Source organism: Ranitomeya imitator, chromosome 1 (assembly GCF_032444005.1).
Source record: "Ranitomeya imitator isolate aRanImi1 chromosome 1, aRanImi1.pri, whole genome shotgun sequence".
Taxonomy (NCBI): Eukaryota; Metazoa; Chordata; class Amphibia; order Anura; family Dendrobatidae; genus Ranitomeya; species Ranitomeya imitator.
This window is the reverse complement of record NC_091282.1, coordinates 244,830,918-244,847,220: the sequence shown is the minus strand read 5'-3', so window position 1 is coordinate 244,847,220 and position 16,303 is coordinate 244,830,918. Positions and strand designations below refer to the sequence as shown.

General features: G+C 41.8%; 1 protein-coding gene across 2 annotated transcripts in view; it reads right to left on the bottom strand.

The window, feature by feature from the left end:
- Window positions 1-16,303, bottom strand: part of CUX2 (cut like homeobox 2) — a 739,268-nt gene that overhangs the window by 36,710 nt on the left and 686,255 nt on the right. For both annotated transcript variants that reach the window (XM_069754866.1, XM_069754872.1), the window contains 4 exons: window positions 14,791-14,839; window positions 14,592-14,691; window positions 5,442-6,077; window positions 2,489-2,590 (listed from right to left, as the gene is read on the bottom strand). In XM_069754866.1, coding sequence (XP_069610967.1) covers window positions 2,489-2,590; window positions 5,442-6,077; window positions 14,592-14,691; window positions 14,791-14,839 — 887 coding nt within the window. The remainder of the gene's footprint in view (window positions 1-2,488; window positions 2,591-5,441; window positions 6,078-14,591; window positions 14,692-14,790; window positions 14,840-16,303) is intronic.

The window sequence follows — 16,303 nt, the reverse complement described above, 5'->3', positions numbered from 1 at the left end:
GGTTCGGTTACTGTTCTGGTACTCAAACCCAAACTTTTTGTAACTGTTCGGCCGAACTCGCCAGACCTGAACATCCAGGTGTCCGCCCATCTATAGACTTTATATAGTGGAATATATTTATTAATTGCAGCCAGTGGAGAATACTGGTGACTTCCGTGGATTTCCATGCAATTACAATTAATTTTCTAGCACAGAAAAACTAAATTCTAAAAAAGAGTCTATGGTAGGACTCATCAATGAGCTCATCTATAATACCAAGCAGGCACACTTTAGGTGACAACACCCTAGGGAATTCAAAGTGCTCATAAGAAACAGAAGTGGCTCAGACCAGAATGGAAGAATTTTTGGGCAGGACCAAATTGAGTGTAGAAAAAGTTCATCTTTGTTTGACAATAAAAACACAAACCATCCAGAACCATCCCAAACCTCCTCAACCTATCCGGGGTATAGTAGTACACTGTGCTTAGAAACTTTGTCTGGATCAAAGAGTCTCTGGCATTCACCACTGAGGAATAAATGTATCCACCACCCATTTCACATAAGCCTTATCATAAGACTTGACAAGAGATGACTGGAAAACAAAAGAGCGATGGTATAAAGCAGCATCATATTAAGAGTCATATCATAGATCCAGTCTTTGAAATACATGTGCTGTCAAATTTGGACATCATCTAGACCAGAGGTCCCCAACTCCAGTCCTCAAGGCCCACCAACAGGTCATGTTTTCAGGATTTCCTTAGTCTTGCCCAGATAATAATTGCATCACCTGTGCAATGCAAAGGAAATCCTGAAAACATGACCTGTTGGTGGGCCTTGAGGACTGGAGTTGGGGACCTCTGATCTAGACCAATCGCCAAAGACTTAGCAAGAACTTAACTCTTAACTCTTCTTATTAAGAGTTGACTGGAGAAGAGAATATGCTTTTGTCAGGGGTATAGTTAAATCAGAGGTCCCCAAGACGCCCCCTTCCAATTTTGAAAAGTCTAGGGACATTGGCACTTTTCTAAACTGTGCACGCACCATGTGACAGCGCTGTACGTATAGGAACCAAAAAAAACAAACAAAGTAGGACCCTAAACACCACCACTGGCGTTTTTGAGCCCCTCAATATATTCTGTGCTAGTGACCAAACTCTAGCTACCGTCTTAAGAGTGATTGGAGTTGATGAGACTGCTTTATATGTATAGTGTCATGCCGTTCTTTCTGTTTATGGTTTTCGGCATGACAATGCATATGTTTGCTTTAACCCTTTACTCTTTCCCCCCTAATTTGAGCTGGGATACTATTGGCTGTTACCTGGATGGAGCCTTCTCAGTTCCCTGCTCTGCTGCGCAGCCGTACATGGGTGTTTAGGTCTTTGCCCTGCTGCATACCTTCCTCATGTGCAGTCACTGGTTGGCACTTTGGAAGCTGTCTGCGGGTTGTGAGGTTATTTGCAGTGGGTGCATGACTTTCCACGTGGGTCAGTGTTTGCAGTCACAGCCAGGTGCCCTTAGTCTCAGTTCCTGCACTGATTATGCTGTAATGGTTTCTGTTTGTACTTAGGGCGTGCGCGGCCACACCTCCCCTGCTTTTATCAGGGTGAGGGTGTGTACTTCAAATGCTATACCCAGCCAATTTCTGAGGGGCAGCTCCTCGGGGAGCCGAACGACTCCTGTCTGATGTCTGCCGGTGACCCTGGGTCCAGGTGTCCTGATGTCCTGTCTGTACCCTGATGTCCTGCATGTGTCCTGATGACCTCATGGACCCTGATGCTCTGACATTCTCGTGTGTCCTGATGTAACTAATGACCTGGGCTGCCACGCCAGTGACCCAGCTGATATAAATATATAACTTGGCACTCAACTTTTGTTTAATTTGAAGATTTTTTAATGCAGTCCAGCAAAAATAAACAACGTTTCGGTCCTCACCGGACCTTCATCAGGATGTTGCTATGGTGGGAATAACCACTGTGTACTTGCGAGTACTATAGTGGGTCCGTGACCGTGTATAGAGCCGAAAACTCCCAGGTAAGGCAAAAGGTCACCGAATCACTTTATAATGAGTCCCGGGGAACTAGTAGAGATCTGGTGCCTGGGTGAAGGCACTCCCTTCGTGTGCAATAGTGGGTACACTCCCACCAGCCGTCTGTTAGGGAGTATAGATGTACGCTATAAGGCCCCAAGGTTTCTCTATATAACGGGTTCGCCCAGTGGTGATTCAGTGGGCAGCGTGACGATCACTCCAACGTGGCATCCACCGCTTGATGCGCGCCCCCACACCTTCTGAGGTTGGTCGGCTTGGGGGAGTCTATGGGCTGGGCCGCATCTGTAGCTGCAGCTGATCGTGACATATAGAGTAAGTTAGTTAACCCTTCATATGAAGCCATCAACCCTCCTGCTAGTTCAGTGGCAGCATTGCTCATGTCAATATCTATCCATCAATAAGCGTATACTAACTGAGTGGCCAGGAAGTGAAAGAATAAGCTAGGAGCCGATAGGCAACTCACCTCCTTTCTGAGACTGAATCTCCTTTTTTGCTTGCTCCAGAATATTTTTGATGGCATCATCTGATCCCGTTTCCGGCGTTCGGATTCTTGGTGTAATACTTCCTAAATAAATATAAAGAAAAGTCAGTACAAATTTAAGGTGTGCATAGTCCTAAATAATCCCGCCTCACTCACCGATTGTTCAAGCACTCTAGATTTTGCTATCATGACCCTAGTCAGAAAGTGCCACAACATGTATTTACCATATTCATTTTTAATATAGATTACCCTTATATTGCCCAATATGTATTTTAGATAAGTTAATGTTATGATTGGTACAGGAAAGATAAATATCTTGGTACCGTGTTAGCCAGTAGATAGAAAAATATTTAGAATTGAGAGTCCTCAGTGGTTGATACCTTTTAATGGCTAACTGAAAAGATGGTAACAAATTGCAAGCTTTGGAGACTACTCCAGTCTCTTCATCAGGCACAGACTAAAGCAAATTCTGAAGAATCACATATTTATACAAACATAGCACAGAACTGTCATTATGGGAGAGTGATAAGTGATTAACAGTTGTGTCCATAAATATTCGATCGTTCCTAGATTAGGAATGTTTTGTTGTCCTCTGATTGGGGTCTGGTTCTGTTATGATGACCCCACATGGTCTGAAGTGCAAATTCCTTAATTGATGTAAAAAGACATAAATCCATGCGACACATTCATTCTTGCATTAAGTGTGTCAAAGGTCGTCATAAGCTTATACTCCCAGATTCTCCTGTCTCTCTGAGATTTGAAGCTACCTTTCAATACAAGTAATTTCAGGTCCATGGTGCTATGATCAGGCATACAAAAATGTTTGGCCACAGGAAGATCCATTCTTTTTTCTTTTATTGTATGGCGGTGAGAATTTATCCTTGTTCTCAGTTTTTGCCCGATCTCCCCAACATACAGACCCCTCATTGGACATTTAGTACAAATAATTAAGTACACCACATTAGATGTGATGCAGCTGAAGGTACCTGGTATTTTGTAGTCCTGATGTGAATTGGGGATCTTTATCTTGTCCGTGGTCATTATAAATGGACAGGTTTTAAATTTTTTTGGTTGCAAGGAAAGGTTCCTGCAGCTGTTGGAGAGAACAGGGAGCTTCTGACAATGATGATGCTTAGATTTGGGTGCTGCCTAAAACACAGTAGAGGGGGGTCTGGAAAAATGGATTGTAAGCGGGCATCTTTTTGTAGTAAAGGTTGTAATTTTCGTGCAGCTCCCCTTAGCACCTCCAGATTTGGATTGTAGGTAACTACTAGAGGTACCCGGTTATTTTCTTCTTTAGCTTTGTAATGTAGCAGGTGATTCCTTGATATTCTGGTGGCTCTTGTGATCTGGTTTTCAATTGTTCTTGGATGGTAGCCCTGATTCAAAAAGGTCTTTCTGAGGCGACCAAGGTGTTCATCCCTATCCATGGGGTTGGAACATATACGACTGTATCTGATGGCTTGGCTGTAGACAATAGAGTTTTTTTCATGTGTTTGGGATGGAAACTGTCCCATTTAAGGTATGTTGGACGGTCGATTGGCTTCTGATATAGGGATGTCTCTATTTTATTGTTTTGCAGCTTAATAATGGTGTCCAAAAAGTAAATTTCAGTACAGGAGTAGTTGGGTGTGAAGTTGATGATGGGATGAAATTGATTAAACTGTTCATGGAATGTCTTTAGCTGTGGCTCAGACTCCGTCCAGATGATTAAAATGTCATCAATGTAGTGGTAGTAGGCCAGATGCCTGATGGGACATGAGGAGAAAAAGTCGCTTTCAAGCTTGGCCATGAAAAGATTTGCATACTGTGGAGCCATTTTACTTCCCATTGCTGTACCACATCAGTCCCTGTGTTTTCCAGGAAGAATTTGCAGGCATTTAATCCATCCTGGTGTGGGATATTGGAGTACAAAGATTCCACATCCATGGTGGCCAGGATGATTCCTTCTGGTAGAGGAACTATTGCTGATAGTTTATTCAATAGGTCAGTTGTGTCCTGAATGAAGCTGGGTGTATGCTTTACCAGGGGTTTAAGAATACCCTCTACCCATCCAGATACCTGCTCAGTAAGTAAGGTAACCCTTACTGAGCAGGTATCTGGGATACTGAGAACAAGGATAAATTCTCACCGCCATACAATAAAAGAAAAATGAATGGATCTACCTGTGGCCAAACATTTTTGTATGCCTAATCATAGCACAATGGACCTGAAATTACTTGTATTGAAAGGTAGCTTCAAATCTCAGAGAGACAGGAGAATCTGGGAGTATAAACTTATGACGACCTTTGACACACTTAGTGCAGGAATGAATGTGTCGCATGGATTTATGTCTTTTTACATCAATTAAGGAATTTGCACTTCAGACCATGTGGGGTCATCATAACAGAACCAGACCTTAATCAGAGGACAACAAAACATTCACTCCTAATCTAGGAACTTTCCAATATTTATGGACACAACTGTTTATCACTTATCACTCTCCCATAATGACAGTTCTGAGCTGTGTTGTGTATAAATATGTGATTCTTCAGAATTTGCTTTAGTCTGTGCCTGATGAAGAGACCTGTGTAGTCTCGAAAGCTTGCAATTTGTTACCATCTTTTCAGTTAGCTATTAAAAGGTACCAACCACTGAGGACTCTCAATTATTATGATTGGAGCATTTAACAGTAATGACCCTGAGAAAGTTTAAAAAGTAAATATCAAAGTGTATCAGCTGTGGCCTATGAAGTTTTGTCATCAGTGAGGGCTAGAGGTTTAACCACCAGCAATAAAACATTAATAGCATATCTGAGCAATATGCTAGACTTTTAAAAATATAAAGAACTAAAATAGGAACTGAAAGTAGCTGTACCATCAGCTATGTGTGAAGGTACTGAGTAGCACTGCGCCACCCTGCAATACAGGATATATTTCTCCTACTGATCACTTACCTCTTTGCCGCACTTGAATTGTTCTTAGTGCCAAAACATTCTGCTCATCTGAAAGAAACTGCTTCATCTTAATGAAAGGTTCTTTCCCTTTTACAGTAAGTTTTCGCCAAGGCTTGGGACGAGCCAGAATCTCGCTTACTGAACCCTGGGAGAGGCCCAAGACATAGTGACCAAACACTCGTTGTCCAATATTATGTTTTAATAGCTGCTCCTTAACGTGGAAAGCAATCTCAGAAGTTTCCAGATGTTCATCATCCATGGAGCTGGAGTTGGTACCTTCGGACTGATCACTATGTGGGCTAGAATCATGATTGCCAGTGGACTGATGATTGTTGGGGAGAATATTGGCCTTTTGTGTGTAAAATGGAGATTGAAATGAAAGAATGTGGTTACTTTCAGTCTTGAGCACTGGGGAGATAACTTGATTTTTGAGGGCTGATTCCCCTACTATTTGTTCATTTTCACTGTAAATAGAAGATGGACAAAAGGTCCTACGAAGTTTACTTCCAAGTGATGTTTCCAGCACAGACTGAGCAGGACTGGGTGTAGAGACACCATCTCTTGTCAAAGGAGAAATGGAGTATGGCCTTTCAGCTGGCACGAGATCTTTTGTGTCTTCTTGAGAATGATCTTCATCTAACAAGATCATATAAAAAAGACATTATAATACTATCGAATGCAAATAAAATAGTAATGGCTAAATGAAAACATGAAACACAATGGTTCTTCATTTTTCCTATTTTTTATTTTCTGTTTCTGTTATGAAATTATCAATATATCTCCAAACTTCCTGTACTACTTTGGAAGGTTTTCCCAAAATCGTAAGTTATCTATAAGATGGCAGATAAATTGCTGAGGGGTCCACTGCTACAATCCCCAGTGAACCCAAGAACGAGATACCAGAACTCCAAAAACAGGGTTCAGTACAGCTCTGCAATGGGACTGCCGGTAATAGCTGAGCTCAGTATTATTATTATTATTATTTATTGTTATAGCGCCATTTTTTCCATGGTGCTTTACATGTGAGCAGGGGTATACATAATAAAAACAAGTACAGTAATCTTAAACAATACAAGTTACGACTGGTACAGGATGAGAGAGTATTCGTCTTTTTCTGGCAGTCCCATAGACAATTAATCTATTGTAGGCTGAGCATGACTGGGCTCCACAGCCTGTTCCCGGGGTTCTGGAACTCCACTCTCATAACCGCTGGGGGTCCCAGTGACCAGGACCCCAGGAATCTGTAATGAATCCCCTATCCCTTGTCTAGGGATAACTTGCAATATTAGAAATAGCCCCACAGTTATACATAGAACTTAAGGTTACGTTCCCATGATCAGGAATAGCAGCATTTTGCACGCAGTGTAGTTTTCCTGCGTCCAAAACGCTGCATTCTAATTGCGGCACTTGTTTGTCAGTACATGCGCTTTCACCACATGTAAAGATATTCAATGGGTCAAAATCGGCAGACTAGCATCTCCGCTGCCAAAATGAACATGTTGCAGCTGGCAAACCCACACTGAGGGTGAGTTTACACAGCAATAAATAGAAGCACAGTGGGCATGGGATTTCTATAAATCCCATCTACTGTGCTTCTAATGTAGAACACAGAGTTTTGGAAACGCTGCTATTCCTGATGGTGGGCACGTAGGCTTAAATGCCAGACAAGTAAGAAATGAATGAGAAATGTTGTTACAAAATGAATTGGGGGAAGAAGAATTAGTAGTAAGGTGTTATATACAACATTACATAGAAAAGAGGCATCTGAAATGAATAATGCACAGATTATAGAATATACAGTAGAATAATGCACAGGTATAGCTCTACCACTATGTATTGCAGTTTCATTAGGTGTATGAATATTGTGATTCAAGTTCACCGCCAGCACAGCATATCCAAAAGAAGGGAAAGTCATACGCTTCGGCTTAGAAAACAGTAAAGTGTGAAACTCTCTTTTTTATAGATATGAGCTGAATAAACCGCAAGTTTGGAAAGGTACAGTATGTTGCTAATAGACATGAAATTACACAAGGCAATTAGCTGTTGAGCACAGTTCCTGTTCTCATAGTCTAACTTGACTGACAAAAAACTTAATAATGGTGAGTTGACGGTGGACCAATTCTGCAGTTGAACAGGGGAGCAGCGTCACACTTTCATAAATGACTTTGAGGTTCATGAGTTGTTACCCAAAATGGAGCACATCAGGGACATTCATTAACATAAATGTAAGATTATGAAAATTAGCAGTAAATAAAAAAGTCCATATCTCTAGAGCCTGTGGTGGATTAAAAAAAAACAAAAAAACAGAATACTTGGGGAGCAGCGGCAATAAATTAGAAGCAAGAACAGGCCACTTCTGACCTGGTGACAGGCCCTCTAACTAACATGGGCAGCTGTTACAGTTTGTGCCAATTGCAGGGCCTTGGTTTTTCAGTAGCAACAAATGCAAATAGTTTATGGACGTTTTATGGAAAATGGTCCAGAGAGCATAAAAGAATATCTGGCATTGTTAAGTAGTCTGCACTGTATTCCCAATCAGTGTACCACACAGCGTGTACACCCATTGTCTTTTTTTTAGTTTATCCATTGCTATATGCCACCAATATATTTTGCACAGCTACATAGATTGCTACCATCTACATCAGTTCCTGCCCCCAATGGAAAGTAAACTGAATTGCCTCTACTGTGTATGAAATAAGGAAATTAGATTTTGCTGCCATGTGTCAGGAATCGGTGTGATTAGGGACAGACTGGCCTGGCGGGGCATTGGGGAAATCCCCGGTGAGCCCTCGCAGTGAACCAGATAGATGGTCGTGGGAGAAGACGGGGAAGAAAAAAAAAGTCTGTAGTTTTTAGAGGCATGGGCCCTTTAAAAGCGCAGTCAGAGTATGTGCAGGGGCGCACGCACACAGCGTTCATTACCTGAACTGTCACGGTGCACATCCCTATGTTCACTGACGAGTGTGCGCCTGTCATCACTGGCATATGACATCATTGTCATTCGCCACGTGCACACATTCAGCCGCCGGCTTCTGCTAGGTCGGCGGCCATTTTAGTACGAGCGCGCTGGACCTGTAGTGGAGGACACCGCACAGGCAGGTAAGAAGAATCTTTTTTTTTCTCTCTCTCTCTGTGCATGTGGCCAAGACAAGGTCACAGGATGAATATAGGGGGGACCCGGATGGATACAGTGGGGCCAAAATGGATATATGGGGGAGTCAGGATGCATATATATGGGGGGGTCAGGATGAATATATGAGGTGGGCAGGACAAGAGACCAGGATGGATATATGGAGGGGCAGGATACATATATATGGGGGGGGGGGGGCAAGACAGATATATGAGGGGAGTCATATATATGAGGAGCCAGAATGGATATATGAAGGGTCAGGATGCATATGTATGGGGGGCCAGGATGGATAGATGGAGGGGTCAGGATGCATATATATGGGGTGCCAAGATGGCTATATAGGGGGCCAGGATGCATATACAGTTAGGGCCAGAAATATTTGGACAGTGACACAAGTTTTGTTATTTTAGCTGTTTACAAAAACATGTTCAGAAATACAATTATATATATAATATGGGCTGAAAGTGCACACTCCCAGCTGCAATATGATAGTTTCCACATCCAAATTGGAGAAAGGGTTTAGGAATCATAGCTCTGTAATGCATAGCGTCCTCTTTTTCAAGGGACCAAAAGTAATTGGACAATGGACTCTAAGGGCTGCAATTAACTCTGAAGGCGTCTCCCTCGTTAACCTGTAATCAATGAAGTAGTTAAAAGGTCAGGGATGGATTCCAGGTGTGTGGTTTTGCATTTGGAAGCTGTTGCTGTGAGCAGACAACATGCGGTCAAAGGAACTCTCAATTGAGGTGAAGCAGAACATCCTGAGGCTGAAAAAAAAGAAAAAATCCATCAGAGAGATAGCAGACATGCTTGGAGTAGCAAAATCAACAGTTGGGTACATTCTGAGAAAAAAGGAATTGACTGGTGAGCTTGGGAACTCAAAAAGGCCTGGGCGTCCACGGATGACAACAGTGGTGGATGATCGCCGCATACTTAATTTGGTGAAGAAGAACCCGTTCACAACATCAACTGAAGTCCAGAACACTCTCAGTGAATTAGGTGTATCTGTCTCTAAGTCAACAGTAAAGAGAAGACTCCATGACAGTAAATACAAAGGGTTCACATCTAGATGCAAACCATTCATCAATACCAAAAATAGACAGGCCAGAGTTAAATTTGCAGAAAAACACCTCAAGAAGCCAGCTCAGTTCTGGAAAAGTATTCTATGGACAGATGAGACAAAGATCAACCTGTACCAGAATGATGGGAAGAAAAAAGTTTGGAGAAGAAAGGGAACGGCACATGATCCAAGGCACACCACATCCTCTGTAAAACATGGTGGAGGCAACGTGATGGCATGGGCATGCATGGCTTTCAATGGCACTGGGTCACTTGTGTTTATTGATGACATAAGAGCAGACAAGAGTAGCCGGATGAATTCTGAAGTGTACTGGGATATACTTTCAGCCCAGATTCAGCCAAATGCTGCAAAGTTGATTGGACGGCGCTTCATAGTACAGATGGACAATGACCCCAAGCATACAGCCAAAGCTACCCAGGAGTTCATGAGTGCCAAAAAGTGGAACATTCTGCAATGGCCAAGTCAATCTCCAGATCTTAACCCAATTGAGCATGCATTTCACTTGCTCAAATCCAGACTTAAGACGGAAAGATCCACAAACAAGCAAGACCTGAAGGCTGCGGCTGTAAAGGCCTGGCAAAGCATTAAGAAGGAGGAAACCCAGCGTTTGGTGATGTCCATGGGTTCCAGACTTAAGGCAGTGATTGCCTCCAAAGGATTTGCAACAAAATATTGAAAATAAAAATATTTTGTTTGGGTTATGTTTATTTGTCCAATTACTTTTGACCTCCTAAAATGTGGAGTGTTTGTAAAGAAATGTGTACAATTCTTACATTTTCTATCAGATATTTTTGTTCAACCCTTCAAATTAAACGTTACAATCTGCACTTGAATTCTGTTGTAGAGGTTTCATTTCAAATCAAATGTGGTGGCATGCAGAGCCCAACTCGCGAAAATTGTGTCACTGTCCAAATATTTCTGGCCCTAACTGTATATGGGGGCCAAGATGGATATATGGTGGGCCATGCTGCATACACATGGGAAGCCAAGATTAATATATATGCAGGGCTATGATGAATATATAGAGGGCCAGGATGGATATCTGGGGGGGGGGGGGGACAGGATGGATATATGGGGGGAGCTAGGATGGATACCTGGAGTGGCCAGGATAGATATATGGGGGAGCCAGGAAGTATATATAGAGGGGCCAGGATGGAAACATGGGGGAGCCAGTATGGATATATGGGGAAGCCAGGATGGATGTATTGAAGGAGCCAGGATGGATATATGAAGGGGCCAGGACAGATATATAGGGGGTGGGAAGGACAAGCAACATATGTGGGCCAGTATGGATAGCTGGGGGGGGGGGGGGGTAGGATGGATATCTGGATGCCAGGTTGGGCAAGGGACATAGGGGGCCAGGCTGTGGCATATTACAAAGGGTGCTAGACTGGGCGAGATTATTAAATAAAGGGGGCCAGGATGAGGGACTTAATTACTGTTTGGGGGCCAGAATGAGGAACATGCTATATTAGTTTATGGTGACAAGTGGGGAACATAATTTCTTTAGAGTCCAATTAGGGACATTATTACTACTGTAATATAATTTACTTATTAGGAAACTGTTTTCCATGGAAGGAACAAAAGGGGGGTTCCTGTTACTGCGCAGGGTGGCACTACGTCGCTTTTTTCTTCATCTGATGTAGTGTGGAAGTCGGGGAAAAAGTGAGGAATGTGCTCTGGAAGCGATCAGCTCTTGATGACTGTGTGTTATTTTTTGCAGAAACAGGTCCTGGCTGGAAGAAGTGATAGCGGTCTGTGCTGTATGACGAAGAAAAGCGAAGTTGAAGGACTTTAACTACATACATCACTGGTGAGTCAGTGTATCACATTGACACGCACACTAAACACGATATACTGTGTACAGAGTTCCTGTGTATAATGTTACTGGTGATCACTATATTACTTGTACACTGACACTATATACAAAGCTGTTGTATATAATGTCACTGATGATGACTTTATTACACGTATACTGACACTATATACAGAGGTCCTGTGCATAATGTCACTGGTGATTGCTGTATTACCTGTACACTGACACTGTATACAGAGCTCCTATGTATAATGTCACTGGTGATCCCTCTGTATTACCTGTACACTGACACTATATAGAGAGCTCCTGTGTATAATGTCACTAGTGGTAATAACAGTGTTGTTAGTAGTGTGGTTTGTATTCATGATCAGTATTGCAGTATTCAGTCACTATGTGGTGGTAATTTGTGGTCTGGTCACGGTGTGGCAGTATTTGTCACTTGTATGTGGTATTATTTGGTCACTATATGCTGGTAATATGTGATATCATTCGGTTAATAAGTGGACTGGTCATGGTGTGTTGTATTTGTCCCTTGTATGTGGTATTATTCAGTCACTATGTGGTCTGGTCATGGTATGATGGTATTTCTTCACTGTATGTGGTAGTATTGGTCTTGGTATAGTGGATCGTGTTGTGTATGGTGGTCATTTGTCCTCTCTGATATTAATTAGGAGAAGATTCTTTATTTCCATTAAAAATTAAATACTTGAAACACAGCGGCAGAAATGCCCTTACAGGGGTTCTTCTTTGAAAAAAGTAATCATCTTTCCACAGAATAAATGATAACGTATTGATTGATGGGGGTTTGACTGCAGAATGTGGAGCTTTTATCCCCATTAAACTGTAGTGCCATGTTCAACTTGACCACTGATCAATTCATTCCCTCAGTGGCTGCACTTGTGTATTTCTGGAAGCCCCAAAGAGAGTGAATGGAGTTGAGGTCAAATATCCCACCTGCCGCTGCATTTTACAGTGGGTACGGAAAGTATTCAGACCCCTTTAAATTTTTCACTCTTTGTTTCATTGCAGCCATTTGGTAAATTCAAAAAAGTTCATTTTTTTTCACATTAGTGTACACTCTGCACCCCATCTAGACTGAAAAAAAACAGAAATGTAGACATTTTTGAAAATTTTATAAAAAAGAAAAACTGAAATATAACATGCTCATAAGTATTCAGACCCTTTGCTCAGACACTCATATTTAAGTCACATGCTGTCCATTTCCTTGAGATGGTTCTACTCCTTCATTGGAGTCCAGCTGTGTTTAATTAAACGGATAGGACTTGATTTGGAAAGGCACACCCCTGTCTATATAAGACATTACAGCTCACAGTGTATGTCAGACCAAATGAGAATCATGAGGTCAAAGGAACTGGCTAAGGAGCTGAGAGACAGAATTGTTGCAAGGCACAGATCTGGCCAAGATAACAACAGAATTTCTGCAGTACTCATTCAAGGTTTCTAAGAGCACACTGGCCTCTATAATCCTTAAATGGAAGTTTGGGACCACCAGAAGTCTTCCTAGACCCGCCATCCAGCTAATCTGAGCAATCGTGGGTGAAGAGCCTTGGTGAGAGAGGTAAAGAAGAACCCCAAGATCATTGTGGCTGAGCTCCAGAGATGGAGTAGGGAGATGGGAGAAAGTTCCATAAAGTCAACTATCACAGCAGCCCTCCACCAGTCAGCCCTTTATGGCAGAGTGGCCCGACGGAAGCCTCTCCTCAGTGCAAGACATATGAAAGTCTGCATAGAGTTTGCTAAAAAAAACACATGAAGGACTCCCAGACTATGAGAAATAAGATTCTCTGGTCTGATGAGATGAGGATAGACCGGTTTGGTGATAATTCTATGCAGTATGTGTGGAGAAAACCAGGCACTACTCATCACTAGCCCTATACAATCCCAACAGTGAAACATGGTGGTGGCAGCATCATGCTATGGGGGTGTTTTTCAGCAGCAGGGAAAGGACCACTAGTTGCAATTGGAGGAAACATGAATGCGGCCAAGTACAGAGATATCCTGGAAGAAAACCTCTTCCAGAGTGCTCTGGACCTCAGACTTGGCCGAAGGTTCACCTTTCAACAAGACAATGACCCTAAGTACACAGCTAAAATAACAAAAGAGTGGCTTCAGAACAACTCTGTGGCCATTCTTGACTGGCCCAGGCAGAGACCTGACCTAAACGCAATTGAGCATCTCTGGAGAGACCTGAAAATGGCTGTCCACCAACGTTCACCATACAACCTGATAGAGCTGGAAAGGATCTGCAAGGAACAAAGACAGAGGAGCCCCAAATCCAGGTGTGAAAAACTTGTTGAATCATTTCTAAGAAGACTTATGGCTGTACTAGCTCAAAAGGGTCTACTCAATACTGAGCAAAGGGTCTGAATACTTATGACCATGTGAAATTTCAGTTTTTCTTTTTTAATAAATTTGCAAAATCTTCTGTATTTCTGTTTTTTTTTTTCAGTCTAGATGGAGTGAACTTTTTTGAATTTACCAAATGGCTGCAATGAAACAAAGAGTGAAAAATTTAAAGAGGTCTGAATACTTTCCATACCTACTGTAAAATGGGGAGAAGAGTCCTTTCAGGGATAAAACTTCCTCATTCTTCTGATCAGTGCAGTTTCTAATGGTCGGACCTAAGAGATCACCTATCCGGTAGAGCCCATGGATCGGTGATAACTTGTTTTAACGAAAGAACCCCTTTAATGCAAAATTCCATAATTGTACATCTCAGTTATGGTGGATGTGCATAGATGCAGTAGATGTGCAGGAGCCTCCTGTGTTTTACAGTCAATGTTCCACTATAACAGGGATAACGGCCTACAGATATTTGTATATAGCTGTAGGGTAGGCCCATAGGTTCAATCCCCCCTATGGGCCCAGACACCCCAGTCCGACCCTGAATGTGACTGCAATCCATGTACAATTAATGCAGTGGAATATGTTTGCCCTATATAATACTGTATATTACGTATATTTTATAGTAATTTAGATAAGTTAAATCTTATCAGCATTGCAATATCGAGGGGAGAGATTATAACAATTTAGGATAATCATTAATTTGGTAAATGGGTACTGTTGGTCTGGGCCCAGTTAGGACCAGAATTTCACACATACCACAACTGGGGATGATGCTCTGCTTTTCTGGTAGATAGGTCTGTGCAGGGAAAAATGCTTCTTTTTTGATTGATACGTTGCCTTCTGACTTGGAGGTCTCCTGCATTAAACAAGTGGCATACTTTTATTAGTGACTGCTAAATATAATCATCAATGTGTAAATAGTATTTTTGAATTAAACATTGTTCAGATTACGTACTATGGTTAGATCACAGCTGGATGTAGCAGACTTCATAGCTTTCAATATGCTGTAAGAAAGGAAAAAGAATTCTACTTGATATCATAAAACAGCATGCTGCAGGAATAAAGATCTGCACAAAAATCAGAGATTAATCAAGTGACAATAAAGCGACAACAGCAGACAAGTTCTGTTCTGCCACCACTCAATACAGGTTATACATGAAGATGAGATGTTTACACCATTGTGTTGTGTATCTTATAGCAATGAAAGAAAATATTAACTACCGTACTTAATGCACTATTGCTTACGACGTTTTGTGAACTACAACATTTGTGCATTTTACTGTAGACTATGTAGTTGAAGTTACTGAAGATCTCTTTTCATCCTGGCTTTAGGATATTGCTGTCATTTTGACAGCAGAATGAAATGAATCTTTAGGAGAGGTCATCAATATCAACTCATTTAGCAACCCTATCAATCAGTAGTTACCATATACGGGGATGGTCAGATATAAACAGTAAATGGCGCCAGGACAGCACCGTCAATGGACGATGCCGAGAACTGCCGTGTAGCTACTTCTGAAATGAACAGGAGCAAAAAAAAATTTCACAGCAACCTTCCACTACACTGTGAACAGAGCTGTGCTGTTCTGGATCCTTTCACGGTGTACACTGTTGGAGCTGGAAACAGCCAATAGATAGGAATGCTGGGTGTCGGACCCCCACTGATCCGATATCCCTTTTAATTGTAGCTGGCAGTCCAGATTCCCTGAACTATATATCCACAAAACACTTTGGTGTCCAATGACTCAGGGTCTAAGTTTTTTTTAAAAATTCCACTTTTTGACCACTCCGTTTCACAGTTAAAATAAAAAGGTTTTCTAAATACAGTAAAATGATTTAGTCAAGTATCTAATAATCCAGAAAATCTGATTAATAAGCCATCACTTATTCCAACCAGAACTGCCAAATTATGTAATTTCTCAATGCCAGAAGCAGAAAACATAATAAAGGCTCATACTCATCTCTGTAAAAAAAAGTATGAGTGCAAATCGATAAAAAATTGGACTGCACTCTGACTATCGTTATTCAATGCTCATCTGAGATTTTTTTCTCAGCTCAGATTGGACTGAGAAAAAAGCAGCATGCTGCAAATGATTGCATATATCGGACGAGATTCACCAATGCAAGTCAATGGGTGCGAGAAAAAAAAATCGTCATAAATGGTCTGTGTGCCATGCGATTTTTACGCACCCATCTCATAGGAAATCCGACTTTTCATCAGACGAGTACAGTAAATGCTCCTGCAGTATGTAGAGCTGACGTGAAAAAGGTCACCGGTGTTCATGGCTGATGATCCCCGGTAACCTCACTGATGTCACCGCTCGCAGTTTGAAAACTTTCTTGCATGACACTTGCATGACACTCGTCTGACTTTTCGGGACCAGCTTAGGAACTATTTTCTAAATGAGCCCTAAAGAGAATAAACATTAGGAGAAATCTCTAATTTAAAAAAACTTATATTTTCTAAC